The following is a 14,719-nucleotide window of genomic DNA, read 5'->3' as shown; positions in this document are numbered from 1 at the left end:
CTACATTCCTATTAATTAGATAGCATTTGGCCTCTTATAGATAAAAAAATGAGTAGAGAATTTGAGCAAGTTGTCTAAAATTATGAAGCTAGTAAGTGGTTAAAACCAATATTTGAATCCATTTTCTTAACCAATGTATGTGTGATACATTTTCTTCACACTTTATTTACATAGGTCTACAATATATAGAAAAAGAATGTCTTATTCCTTATTTTAGGAGCCTTAAATATGTCTACTTGTACAATTAGATCTCCTTTTAAACTGTATAGAGCCCTCTTCAGTAGCTTATTTGTTCCTTTAAAAAAATCTCTAGAAGATACATCTCCCACATGGCTTTTAAAAACTGTTAAAGCACAACCTTACATAAATTAGAACCTGAGGAAATCCAGGCTTGAAGCTCGGTGAAACTGGAAAAAGTAAAATGAGGATTTGGTTTCCCTTAGATGCTTAAAAAACTTCTCATTACTACAAAACTCACTTCTAATTCTTAGTTTATAATTTGAAGTCCATACTAGCAGTACAGCACATTTTAAAAATATCTTAAAGATTTCATGCCAAACTCTCTAACTGCTCAACTACTGTAGTGGTTAATCCAATTGGTCCAAGAATGATGTTAAAAAGGTCCTGGTCTAAGGTTAAGACTATGTATACAGACCAAGTAGAGTCTTCATTCTCAACAGCTACTCCACACAGATTCTATAGCCCTAAGAAGCACCTGGGTCAGAAAGGGAGTTAGGCTCACCAAAGATGTCCTCAGGTGGGAAAACACTTAAGTAACAACTTAGCTAATATTTAATGAGCACTAACCAAATATCAGGCTTGGCCTCAGGACTCCGTATGGATTATAGTATGGACAGTTACTATCCTCCCTGGGCAAGTGAGGAATGTAGTGCTGGAGAGCCTGAGTAGGCTGCTCACAGCTGCACAGCTGTGCAGCAAAGATGGTATCCATCCCTGGACTGCGCAGCTCCAGGCCTAAAATCCAAACCACTATGCAATGCATCTTAGAATTAATAACATTTGGTCCCTGGCATCAAAATCAAAAATTCATATCATATATTTTTTAAATTTATTATTATTTCTTTGTTTAAGACAGGGTCTTACTCTGGTCATCCAGGCTGGAGTGCAGTGGCATGATCATGGTTCACTGCAACCTCAAACTCCTGGGCTCAAGTGATCCTCCTGCCACAGCCTCCTGAGTAGTTCGGACTACAGGCATGGGCCACTGTATTAGTCTGTTTTCACGCTGCTGATAAAGACATACCTGAGACTGTGCAATTCACAAAAGAAAGAGGTTTATTGGACTTACAGTTCCAAATGGCTGGGGAGGCCTCACAATCAAGGCAGAAGGCAAGGAGGAGCAAGTCACATCTTACGTGAATGACAGCAGGCAAAAAGAGAGAGTTTGTGCAAGGGAACTCCTCTTTTTAAAACCACCAGATCTCGTGAGACTTATTCACTATTGAGAAAACAGCGTGAGAAAGACCCGCCCCCATGATTCAATTACCTCCCACTGGGTTCCTCTCACAACACATGGAAATTGTGGGAGTTACAATTCAATTTGAGATTTGGGTGGGGACCCAGCCAAACCATATCGGCCACCATGCCCAGCTAATTTTTAAAATTTTTGTAGAGACAGGATCTTGCCATATTGCCCAGGCTGGTCTCAAACTCCCATATTAAAGCGATCCTCCTGCCTCAGCCTCTCAAAGTACTGGGATTAACCAGCACACCTGGCCCTTTATACTTACCTCATCACAAACATCATTAAACTTTTGCCTAATGTTTACTAAGTGAATTCCCTACTTTTACCATTTGTTAGATTTGAACCAGGTTGTTGGACAAATTAATAGAAAAATGGCCACTGCATCATCTAAAGCAGTGGTTCTAAAATTTAAATGGGCATCATGATCACTAATTAGAATTTTTAAAGAATTGACTCACAGGCTCCATCCCAGACCAATTAATTCAGAATATCTAGGAGATTAGCACCAGGACTATAACTCTACAAAACCCTCTCACTGATGCAGCCAAAAGATGACTGGGAAACATTGGCCAAGGGAGACTAGGAGGTAGTCACAAAAATCTTACTGACTAGTACCATTGTTAGGGTGCCCATTCCAGGATTTGGCTCTCTGCTAAACCATCATCAGAAGTCACTTTATTATCACCATTAAGAAACCATTATGACAGGACAAAAAATAATTAAAGAATTTGTGATCAATGTACTCTCCCTATAATGCAGATATACATGAAAAACCAAGGTAGTATAGCATAGTTGTTCCAGATAATCTTGAGGCAGACTGCCTAGATCTGAATCCCAGTACTGCCATTAGGCAAACTACTTTGTGTTTCTGTGTACAAGGGAGATAACAAAGGTACCTATCTCACAGGGTTCTTGTGAGGCTTAAAGGAGATAACATATGTAAAGTTTACTGGTTTACAGTGTCCGGTAACTTGTAAGTATTCAATAAATGTGAGCTTTACCATAAATTAGATCACTGGATGAGCATAAAATGATAAGGAGAATCAGCATCACAATACTGAATAATATCAGACTATGATTAGTTTGATGCACTAATCATAAATAACAGATATCATGCTGATGGAACTTGAAATGTGTATCATTCACTGGTATTAATTCCCTGCCGCCATTTCTACCCTAGCCATTTCTACCCTAGTGATAGTCTTGCAACTCAAGTATGAAATTTAAGACACATTGCTTCACCTGAATAGGAAGAGCCTATCTTTGAATGCAGTACACTTCTTTTACTGGGGTAGGGTGAGGTGTGTGTCCAAGATTGACCAATGCTTTTCTATTATGCATTCTTTCCTTCACTTTATGTTTAATTTATGTTAAAAATAAACATATGTTTAAATTCCAGTACAGTCCCACTGGTCTAGAAGCTATTTTGTTTTGCCTCTTCCCAATTCCTTTGCATATACCCTCTCTGATGCACTATTACATGTTGATTTCATAGTTTATTATAGAGCTATCCTATTTCCTATTTTCAAGTTCTTGAGGGTGTCTATACAAAAGGTACAAGGTCATTTGTTGTTGCTATCTTAGATGTATGTGTGGTCCACCCAGGTCTCTTATGTATCACAGAGAGTGAGCTTCCCAGCTTTGATGTCAAAATATACAAATTTCTGCTCTTGAGTGCTAATTCTGCTATCATTGATGATAAAACAATAATAATCTTTTCTCTCATGTCTTTAAGTGTCTTCATTCATTAGTAATGCTCTGTTTATTAAAACTGACCAAAGGCTGACTTCCTTTGTTAAAATCTTTTAGATGTGTTGGTTTTATCTGTCAACTTAGATGCATATTTTTTCTTCCTTCCTTAAGCAGTTCACAATCTTCATACACATTTCTTGATAATGCTCATTTTATATACATTTTTGTCTTGAAAACTCTTATCTGTTAACAGTTTATAAGTAAACTGTGGTCATGTTCAAAGAGAAGAGGCATCAGTTTCCTGCTTTTGATACCTATTCTTACACGTGAAACTGACACTAATTTAAAAAATCCAGAATAGCTGTAATTCGCTTCCATGCATCTTCTTGTTTTATTTGTATAATGAACTAATTATTCTCTTATGTATGTATATGTGTATATATATTACATAATGTGCCATATATTGGCACGTTTCTTTCTTTCAAAGGCCTACACGAGTTGCAATTTCACAGAGAACCCTAAGGACAGCATTTTCTTCTACTGAGTACAACACTTTATTTATTTTTTATTTTTATTTTTTGCTAAGACAAAGCAACAGGCAGCGAAGCACACCTTGCTTGAACAGGGTTAGGAAAGAGTCTGGGGGTTTAAGCATGGTCTGGGGATCTTAGACTGAGCAGGCCAGCAGACCTTGAAAGGTCTAGGAAGGCAGAAAAGGTTACCCTACTTCTGTAGGCTGGCTTGTAGAGTCGAGTGGGACCCCAAGGTCATAGAGGCTGGTAGCTCAGTGGTAAGACTGGGATGGCCCCATTCCCTGTCTTACCAATATAAATTCCATGATCAATCAAAATAATCAATTCCTCACACATACCCTTGATAGTGTCACTCTTTTGTACTTCGACTCCCCTTCCCCTCTCTTCTTTGGTCATACTTGCTCAACTAAACTCTAATCCTGGCTAACTCTATCTAACTCTCTATGTACTCTGCCTCTACAAGATTACAGTGGAACTTTGTGGAAGAAAAACATGCAACCATGCTGACTGGTCTCTCACCTTAAACTCATGACCATGAACCTCAAGTGAATCCTTCATCTGCCAGGCTGTCATACTCAATGCCCCAAGTCCATTATGCTTCTTGCTAGTATTTCACACCTTCTCCTCTCTCTTCAAACCCCCAACATATCCTCCTCCATCCTCACTCTCCACTGAGGACCTCACTTTCTATTTTACTGAAAACAAAAGGAAATAAAATAACTGAAACAAAGAGAACTTTTACCACCACACCTATTCACCTACTAGCATCTATACTTTGTGTTCTTGCCTATTTCCAGAACTTCATGTACCTATCTAAAGCCATCCTCTGCCCTATATGCCAGATCCTGTCACCATGACCTAAGAACACTGATCAAGTAATTGTCCCCTTTCACTTACATCTTTTGCCATCTACTGAAGATTCTTAATGACATTTAAACATATTTCCCCAGCTCAAAAAGAACCCCCTAAAAACACTTCTGTTGACCCTACTTCCCTTATTAGCTATTTATTTGCCTTCTTTTGCAGTAAAACTCCTTGACATAGTGGCACTTATTCTCTTTAACTCCTCTCTTCCCATTCTTTTTTCACCTTTTCTTTACTTTATTAAGATTAAATACTTACGTATTCATAGTACAATATTCAAAACCAGAAAATAAAAAAATTTCCAACTGCTGACATTATCCAGACTTTTGCTCCTACCACTTCATTGAAACTGCTCTTGAAAAGACCACCATGACCTATGCATTGCTAAATCTAGGAATCTATTCTCAACCCCATCTTACTCAACCCACTTAACACAGTTGATCCCACCTCCTCAACACTGTGTTTACTTTGCCTTCCAGGACCTACTATTCCCATTGTCCTCCTATCTCACTGATTTCTCCTTTTAGTGGTACCTCAGGGCTCAGTCCTTGGTCCTCCCTTCAAACTTTCATTGTTTAAATAATGATGCATATGCTGATCATTCCAGGAGTCATAAGTCCAACTCCCAAATGGACATCTCCATTTGAATATGTTATAGCTTACATTCCTTTTTCTTTTCATGACCCACATATAATTCATTAGCAAATATGAATTTACCTTCAAAACCTATTAAGATTCTGATCACTTTTTACCACCACCTTGATGCAAGCCATTACCATCTCCTGCCTGGATTACTGCAATGGCCTCCTAACAGGTCTGCTTTCAACATAGTAGTCTGAGTGATTCCTTTAAACATAAATCAGATCATATAATTCTTCTACTCAAAACCCTGCCTGAAACGGATCTTCATTTCTCTCAGAGTAAAAGCAAAATCCTTAAGATGGCTCTACAAGAACTGCACCATGTGCCTGCGGCCATGCCCAACCCCACCACCTCTAACACTCCTTCACTCACTGCTGTCTAGTCATATGGGCCTCAGGTCATTTCTCAACAACTCAGTCACACTCCTGCTTTAGAGTCTTTAATTTTGCCATTCCCTCTACCTGAAACACCTCTCCCCTCAGATATCTGGCTAACTCCTTTACCTGGTCTTTGTTCAAAAGTCACTCTTAATGAGGCCTACCCTCAACACAAGTTTACTTAAAATTGTAACACCTCACTGGCCAATTTCCTTTACTCAGCTTGACTTTCCCCTTTTCTACAGTATTTATCACCTAATATAATACACACTATCATTTGTTTATTGCCTACTAGGTTGTTTGATGAGTCTCAAGTGCCCAGAATTATATCTGGAAGACAAAGTGCTTAGTAATGATTTATAATATAAATGAGAACACAATGGTTAGGAATACTAAAGGGAACCAAAATTGTAGACCCTACCCGTGTTACTATTGCAGTCAAGTCAGAAAGAAGCTTACATTTTCAACTAAAGCAAGGGAGACGACTGAGTTTACTAGTAATTTTTTTGACAATTAAAGTAAGTTAGGCCAGGCACTGGTGGCTCATGCCTGTAATTCCAGCACTATGGGAGGCTGAGGTGGGAGGATTGCTTGAGTCCAGGAGTTCAAGAGCAGCCTGGGCAACATGGTAAGATCCCGTCTCTAAAATAAATAGGCTGGGCACGGTGGCTGACACCTATAATCCCAGCACTTTGGGAGGTCAAGGCAGATTGATCACTTGAGCCCAGGAGTTCAAGACCAGGCTGGGCAACATGGCCAAACCCCGTCTCTACACAAAATACAAAAAAAACTAGCTGGGCATGGTGGTGCACACCTGTAACACAGCTACTCAGAAAGCTGAGATAGGAAGATCGCTTGAGACTGTGGGGGATGGAAGTGGGGTAGGGAGGTTGCAGTGAGCCGAGATCTTGCCACTGCACTCCAGCCTGGGCGACAGAGTGAGATCCTGTCTCTAAATAAATAAATGTTAGTTCAATATAAACTAAAATATAACATTGATCATTTGCTATTAATTGAATGTCAGTGGTTCTGACATTATATATTCATATATGTATATATGAATACATATATATTCTGAGAAAATATAGCTTTGTGCACTGGCTTTAAATTTTTGACATAATACTGGTAAAAATCAGTACATATAAAACACCAGAAGTCTTCAGAGTACCCAAATGAAAATTATCTTTTGTCTTTTTTAAAGTTAGACTAATTGTTTATAATGCTTATATTGAACCCTTGTGCTAGACTCTTAAACATACCTGTATACTGATCATGATTTCTAACCATGAATATTTTTGTAGTTTAGGTTACACACTTTTTCTCAACCCAACCCTGATATCAGTTCCAACTCATTCTGACCAAGATATATTCTCATAAGTCAATATAGAAGATTTCACTTTTTTACGTCTGTTGTCCTTTGGTTTTGTGCTTTAGTGTCCACTATGACGTTTTGCTCAACTATTTAAACATTCCTTGCTATCTAATACATAGTTTCAAAAGCTAAAAGAACTATACACATAACTTTAACATTATTACTAATAATAGATGACACCGAGATTAAGACCTATAATTATTCTTTCTTATTTAAAAAAAGTCATCAAAATGAACATTATAATCATTTTCATGAATGAATGACTAGTTTCTGCCAAAATACTGTTTGAAATATGTAACATCAGTATACCAATGACATCATTTCTAGTATATCTTAAAACATTATATTTGCACCTAGTGAGACGATAAATATAATTTCTATTTTGGCCTTTTTTATTCCAAAACATGTTTTTTATTCTTATTAAGAATACATTATTGTAAAGTTCAATTTATATCTTTTTTTCATTAAAATGGCTATTCATTCAGAATCATAAATTCAGATCAGTATTGGGTACATAACAGTTACATAGTCATGAAAACAGGTTTATTTTATAAATATTAGCTATAATTTTAATTAACATGTTGCTTAAAAATTTTTAGAAAATAAAGCTAAGCAGAAAAAAGAAAAATAAAATTAGGAAAATGTCATAACATATATTATGTAGATGTACCTGAGTCACATATCCAGGATTCAGAACTCAGCTCTAGCACTTACTGGCTGTTACTTAACCTCTCTCAGTCTTACCTCTGGAATAAGAATCTGAAATACTCTTCCCTTAAACCTTTTCATAGATTGATCCTTCCTATTATTTTAGTCCCTGCTCAGATGGCCACTTCCAAGAAAGACATTTCTGTTTTTAACTCATAGCATTTGTCATGTATAGCACCTGAAATTCCACTTTACTTACTTATTGTCTGTCTGTCCTATTAGAATGTTAAGTTCTAGGAAGGCACAGACTATGCCTGTTCTATTTATTGCTGTGTTGCAGTGGCTAGAATGATGACTGGCACATGTAAAAGTTAATGAACATCTGTTGATGCTTAAATAATACCACCTAACTAGAAAGGTTCTTGGTTGGGTAAAATAAAACAATGAATGTAAAGCTCATGATGCCCCATATAACAAACATTCAATAAAACAATAGCTAATATTTCATTCCTTTATTAGCATTTGTTTTAACAATTCTATGATTAAAAATACAAACTGCCTACTTTAAAGGATGCTAGTATTATAAATGTCTGATCCAAAGCAGTGCTTCTTAAACTTTAGTGTACCAGAGAATCACCTGCAGGGCTTGTTATTACAGATTTCTGGCCTTCTCTCCAGAGATTCTGATTCAGTAAGTCTACAGTGAAGCCCCAAAATGTGCACTTCTATCTAATAAGTTCCCAGGTGATGTTGCTGATGGTGGATGCAGCTAATTCAGAGGTTTCCTTTGAGTAGCATGTGTATGTAGTGTAAGATTTTCAAATATTGAATATCAAAGCATCATGAGTTTTCTGTACCTTAAGTACTTGTATATTTATGGTATTTGTTCAAAAACAATAAATGGTTGGTAATACTTAAATTCTGTCATCTTAGGGTTAAGTTATTCCTTCCTACATATTACCACATAAAATCGCCGAGTCTCTCATCACGTCAACTATATTATCAATTAATCCTTCTTTGTAGAAGTTAAAAAATTAGTATAACAATGTGTTTTTGCAAATAATTTATTCTTAGGTTAGGGATTACTGCCATAATCTCTGAAGAGCAGAAAGAGGAAAGAAAGCTTTCCTTTTCTGTACCACAGAATTCTATGTCTATAAACATCCTTTTTTTTCTGAGGAAAGAATCACTAGATTCTTAGAGGGGCCTCTGACCACAAAAGGGTTAAGAACCAATACACTGTATTGGTCACATTTCAGCTGCTGGAACATAGCCCCTTTGTCCTTAGTTTAAGTAAAAAGTCTTTTGTTTTAAATCAACAACCTATACCACACCCAGCAGATACATTCTAAGCAGCTTTAAAGTTTCTCTTTTCACCAGGGTCACCTGGTGAAAGAGACAGAACATCCCTTAATCTAGGGCCATCAATTTCTAGTCCCCAGTCCAGAGTCTCTCCCTCTCCCTAAGACCCCAAAGATGCCTATGTAGATCCTAGGAGACAGTTTTCCTAAATTTGTAATTCCTAACCAACACTGCCTGTATGTTTCAAGTTACTTATCACTGCATTTGAATCTTTGAAAGGAAAAATACACAATAAAATAACTTATTAGCCATGCATTTATTCATTTAAGATTTTATTGAGACACTTAACCCAAATCTGCACGTGGTAGGGCACATCTTAGAGGGGATGAGTTTTAAAGGATGGGTAACTGCTAGCTGGGCACAGAGGAGGCATTCATTTCAAGGAGAGCAAACAGCTGAACCAAGTATTTGTATGTGTGAGTGTTAGGTGGTAGGGGAGGAAGTGGTAGGCAGAAACCAGTCACCACTAAGTAGCTTTAATGTATCCTGAGGTCAACGGGATACCTTTAGGAAATTTTAGGGTGGGTTAAGAGTGATAATGATAAAGACAGTAAGCTGTTTCTAATTATTACCACTTGGACACAGTTAAGAATGTGCTGCAGTGGCTTTGGTGAGATGTAATAAGAATCTGAATGAGAACAGTAACAGAGGGATGAAACTAAAGGGACAGATTTGAGAAGTATTAAAGAGAGAGACCAGCAGGACTTTGCCCAGTTTTGTTAGTGAGGGTAAAGAGTCAAGCATGGAGCGTATTTCTTGCTTGGATAACTGAGTGCTGGCATCCCATTTGATCATTCGTAGATATGCTGAGTTTCAGGTGGCTTCAGGACATCCAAGTGGACATCCAGTAGGATTCTGCAGCTAAGAAGAAAAGCGTAAGCCAAAAATAAAGATTTGAGAGGCCTCAGCATAGGTAGCTGAAGTCTCAGAATACATGAGTTCACACAGGAAAAAAAAAAGAACATACATCTAAATACATGTGTTAGAAATTTCTTCTTGGCATATAAGTTTGCTCAATAGTGTATACATTTCACATTTATCTTATTTACCACTCTACCCCCAGTGGCTAGCAAAGTGCCTGATATGTAATTACTTAGTTTAAATAATAAAATAATTATTTGTGCAGACGTGTTTATTTCCTTTGGTTTGTTAGGCTATTAAAATTATCTCACAGCCATGTAAACCATGGTTAATGCGGATTTAGTTCATCTAGTATTAAGTGATCATTTAAAGCTAAAACTCATTTGTGTTTGAAAATTTTAACTCATTTAAAAATTTTATCTATTTATCAAATGTCCCTGGCCTACTGAAGGGAAGAGGTATTAGTAGGTAAAAAGAGTCTAAATATGTGGTTTTTATGATGCTGATTTGATCATGTCATCAAATGTGATCATGTGATATGATGATGTGATTTTTTGCATCTCCTGCCAGGACCCTGGGCTGCCCCACCATCTCTACCTCCTATTTCCTTTTGATGAGCTCACCTTTTGGGCCCTTCTTTCTATATCTACCTACATCTACAGGGCAGCCCAGCAGTGCTGGATCCAGAATTTCTCTCTGAGAGAATGGGGAAGCACCAACCTATCTGGTTTGAGGTGAGAAAGAGTTGAAATGCACTTGCATAGTCATCTGAAAGAAGACTGAAGTAACTTCATTTACCCATATCAAAGCAGAGAGAGCTACTAATAATCCCTGCCTCCTGCCCATAAGTAGTCCTCTGCACCACTACTCAAGGGCTACTATCTGCCTGAGATGGCATATGGTCTGTAGCTTCAGGAATTTCACAAAACACGAGTTTCTTCTGCATATCATTCTGCTCCAGTATCCTGATACACATCTGCTAATCTGCTATTATATCACAGTCTGTCCTTCCTCATTGCACTTAACAGCATTTTTTATTTTTATTTATTTATTTATTTTTTTACATTTCTTAACTTGATTACTCTTTCTTCACTTGACCAGAGAGTCCAGAAGGACAGGTTCTATGTCTGGTTTTGCACACCAATTATAAAGCTTCATTTATGCATTTCAAACTTGAACAGTAAGATGAAAATCTTTATATTTTCTTATGAGTCTCCATAAAACCTAGCGTTTACTCATTCTTAACTCATTCTTTGTAGCATCATAACATTGTAGACTTTGTATAAAATAAGTAAGATACTCTTTGTATATGCCTAAGTCAAGATCTAAAATATTATATGGTACTACAATGTCACTTAACATTTCTCACTTTCTGCCTTTCCATTTGGTTATTTAATTTTATAACCATCCCAAATCACAGAACAACTGTATCTATCCTACATTATATATAAGAAAACCTTGTAGAAGAGTTGAAACCCAGGATATCACCACATATCAAAGACCCAACCAAAGGCTGAGGAATACTGCTTTGCAGTACAATTTATGTTATCAATATTTGTTTGTATTTATATTGAGGCTTAGAGGCAAAAACTATCCCACTTGCAAAGTATTCTTTTATTTGTATAAATATATATTTGTATTTATTTGTATATAAATATTTCTAACAAGGGAATATCTTGCAAGTCGGATAGTTTTCACCTATAAGCTTCAATATAAATACAAACAAACAATACAGAAATCAAAGGACCTGCGAGCACATAAAGATTAGTGCTACTGGAATCCTCAGATCTCCTCAGAGATGCGATGGAGTACCTGACTCTATTATTTACTCTACTTTCTGTGTTCTCTGTTGACGATAAAGGCCACATTTGGGACTTACCATTGTATTTAAATCACATTTCTACAATGTTCATTCTCTCTCAGTAAAGGGGCTTGATGGCCACCAAGGGATCTTTCAGGCCAGGATGACATGTGCAGTTAAACTGTCATTTAATTTACCCCTTTAGGCTTTAAATTGCTGTTGAGAACATATATATGTTATATATATATGTTATATATATGTTGTATATATGATATATATCATATATATCATATATACATGATATATATGATATATACATATATACATATATGTATATATCATATATATCATGTATATATGATATATATAAAAAATATATCCCTTTGCTTATAAGCTAATTGTTTATACTTCTATAATCTTTTGTTTTCCTTTTTTTAAAAGTTACATTTAAATTGGGATTTCACTATGACCCAAAGAAAATTTTCTTCCAAAGGACATATATAAAATTTGTAGCATATAGATAGAAATGCGAGAGTTTGTGCTTTCTTCTCATCATCCAGAGTTGACAGTTTTTGCTGGATGAATCCAAAAATTAAAAACAATGAACAAATGTTCAAAGAAGCAAAACAAAACACACTGTGGACTGGGTCCAGGTTCCATTCTTGGTGCAACGGGAAACAGGGAAGTAGAATATAACTCTAGGGTAGCCAATTGGTTCTTCCTTCAAAGTATGTCCACAATACAACCACCCTTCTCCACCTCCATTTCATATCTTATAGCCTTGGTTGGAGGCCCTATAATCTTTTAGCTTTCCTACAGTAAGAGGCTTCTAACTGATTTGCTATTCCTTAAACTGGCCAAGTGTATTTCCATCTCAAGGCCTCTGTACTTAATTTTCCCTTTATACAGACTGCTTTCCCATATATCCACAGAGTCCTTCAGTCCCTTCAGGTTTCTGTTCAAATGTCATCATATCAAAGAGGCTGACCCACTATAAATTACCTCCATGTCTCCTATCTACAATTGTGCTTTGTTCTTTTTCATACTACTTATCACTAATATGGCATTTTTTAAAATTACTTTTCCTACTAGAATTATACTTCTTGAGCAGAGACTTCTTTATTATCTTGTGCCCTTCTTTATTATCTCGTGCCCCAGCACAGTGCCTGACACACATAAAGTACTCAATAAATGTCTGTTCGATGATAGTTAATTAACTGTTCAAGTTAAATAACAATACAGGGCAACAGCAAACTAGTAATACAAGATAGTACATAGTTAATTGCTAATTGAATAAGATGTGCCAGTAATACCCCAAAGGAGTATACATCAGCATCACTTGGGGAGCTCTTCCAAAATATGCATGCCCAGGCCTTACCACAAGACCCACTTTATCTCCCCAGGCAGGGTCCTGAGCATGTGTATGCTTAAATAGCTTCCCAGATGATTCTATTTTTTATTGTGGTAAAATAAATGTAACATAAATGTAACATAAAATTTGCCATTTCAACCATTTCCAGATTATTCCATCTAGCATTCATTTAAAACTACTGGTATAACATTAAGTCAATTCAGCAGAGCAAGAATAGCTGAAAAACGAGGCTTACTAACAAAAATAAAAATAAAAATAAAAGTACCATGGTATATTAAAGAGCATGGGTTTTGGAGTTGAATGTAGGTCCACCACTCATTAGCTATGAGACTAGACAAGTTACTTATCCATTAGTTTCCACATCCATAAAATGAAGTTAAATCTCTATACCTTCTCTCTCCCCCTACATCTACTCCAAACTGCTCCCAGGTCATTGTAAAGCTAAGATGAAATCACATATATCTCTATTTTGATGCACATACTAGGCATTAAACTATAACTTACTGGAATTACTTTTACTGAAATAAAAATGAAATCATGCTGGCAGAAACACAAAGAGTATGTGTAATCTTGGCATAAGTGGCAGTAAAAAACGCCTCTTCCTCTTCCAATGGGACAGTTGAGAATGAAATCTGCTAGGAGCTCCACAGGTATACTACTACTAGAACAGTGATTCTCAAACTTAAGCATGCTTCAGAATCACCTGGAGGGCTTGTTAAAACAGATTGCTGGGCCCACTCTCGGAGTCTCCGGTTCATTAAATCTAGGGTAGGGCCTGATAATCTGCATTTCTAACAAGTTCCTAGAACTTGTAATGACACTAGTGCTGCTAGTCTAGGAATCACACTTTGAGAACCAGCGAATTAGAGTCTGCATATCCTAAAAGAATCTCTGAGATTAATTCCTTGAGTATAAATTTTTAAAATAAAAAAACCTGAAATAGTTCACTTAAAAAAACCATAACTGATAATATGCTTATGATTTTTAGAATATTTTACAATGTGATAAGAGTCAACTACTGAGATTCAAATAAAAGCAAAATTTCATGCCACTGGCAACCCAATGACAAATATTCTGAAAATTCAAAGTTAAAATAATTATTAGAATACTCATTTCTTAAAAGTTACAACATAGATAAAAACAAAACATGGCAATTTTAAAAGAACAAAATGTACATATAAACTTTGATAGGTATAATAACCTAAAAGAATACTTACATGTATGGAGGCATTCCGTCACTGTTGTTGGCTTGATCAGATACCCTTTACAGATATAGCAGGTAATGTAAGGATTAAAATCTTTCACCAAGTGTTTCCTTTGGGTAGCCATTCGTGGCTAGTGAAGACTGGCTTTAGTAGTTTGGGCAAAGAGGGGTCCTAAGTAGATGAAAGTCTGATCCCAGGAGCTGGTGTGTCGTTCCCAGTAGGATGTCCTGAGGCATGAGAACTAGCATCCAGATTTATCATGAGATCGCTGATCATCACTCCTTTTGGTGGTTCCGCTTTCCCATGTCTGTTTCCAAAATCATTTCAAAAAGATGAGAGAAAAAAGCGTCAAATTCCTCATAATGTATTAATATCATTCTATTAACAGCAAGTGTTACATGTTCCCAATTGGGTGAATAGGTGAATAGAACATATCCTTCATTGTATCATTAACTTGCAAATCTGCTACAATTCAGAATAATGACAAATTCATCCAGTCCTGGA

The 14,719-nt window shown here is 36.5% G+C and overlaps 1 protein-coding gene across 10 annotated transcripts in view; it reads right to left on the bottom strand.

The window, feature by feature from the left end:
- The window catches only part of PCGF5 (polycomb group ring finger 5), a 121,632-nt gene that overhangs the window by 47,055 nt on the left and 59,858 nt on the right, over positions 1-14,719 (bottom strand). For all 10 annotated transcript variants that reach the window (XM_034931078.3, XM_055093127.2, XM_063607808.1 and 7 more), the window contains one exon: positions 14,228-14,522. In XM_034931078.3, the coding sequence (XP_034786969.1) occupies positions 14,228-14,339 (112 nt within the window). In that variant the 5' untranslated portion in view covers positions 14,340-14,522. The remainder of the gene's footprint in view (positions 1-14,227; positions 14,523-14,719) is intronic.

The sequence above is a fragment of the Pan paniscus genome, chromosome 8 (genome assembly GCF_029289425.2).
Source record: "Pan paniscus chromosome 8, NHGRI_mPanPan1-v2.0_pri, whole genome shotgun sequence".
Classification (NCBI taxonomy): Eukaryota; Metazoa; Chordata; class Mammalia; order Primates; family Hominidae; genus Pan; species Pan paniscus.
The sequence above is the reverse complement of the archived record's forward strand: the minus strand, read 5'-3'. Positions and strand labels throughout refer to the sequence as shown.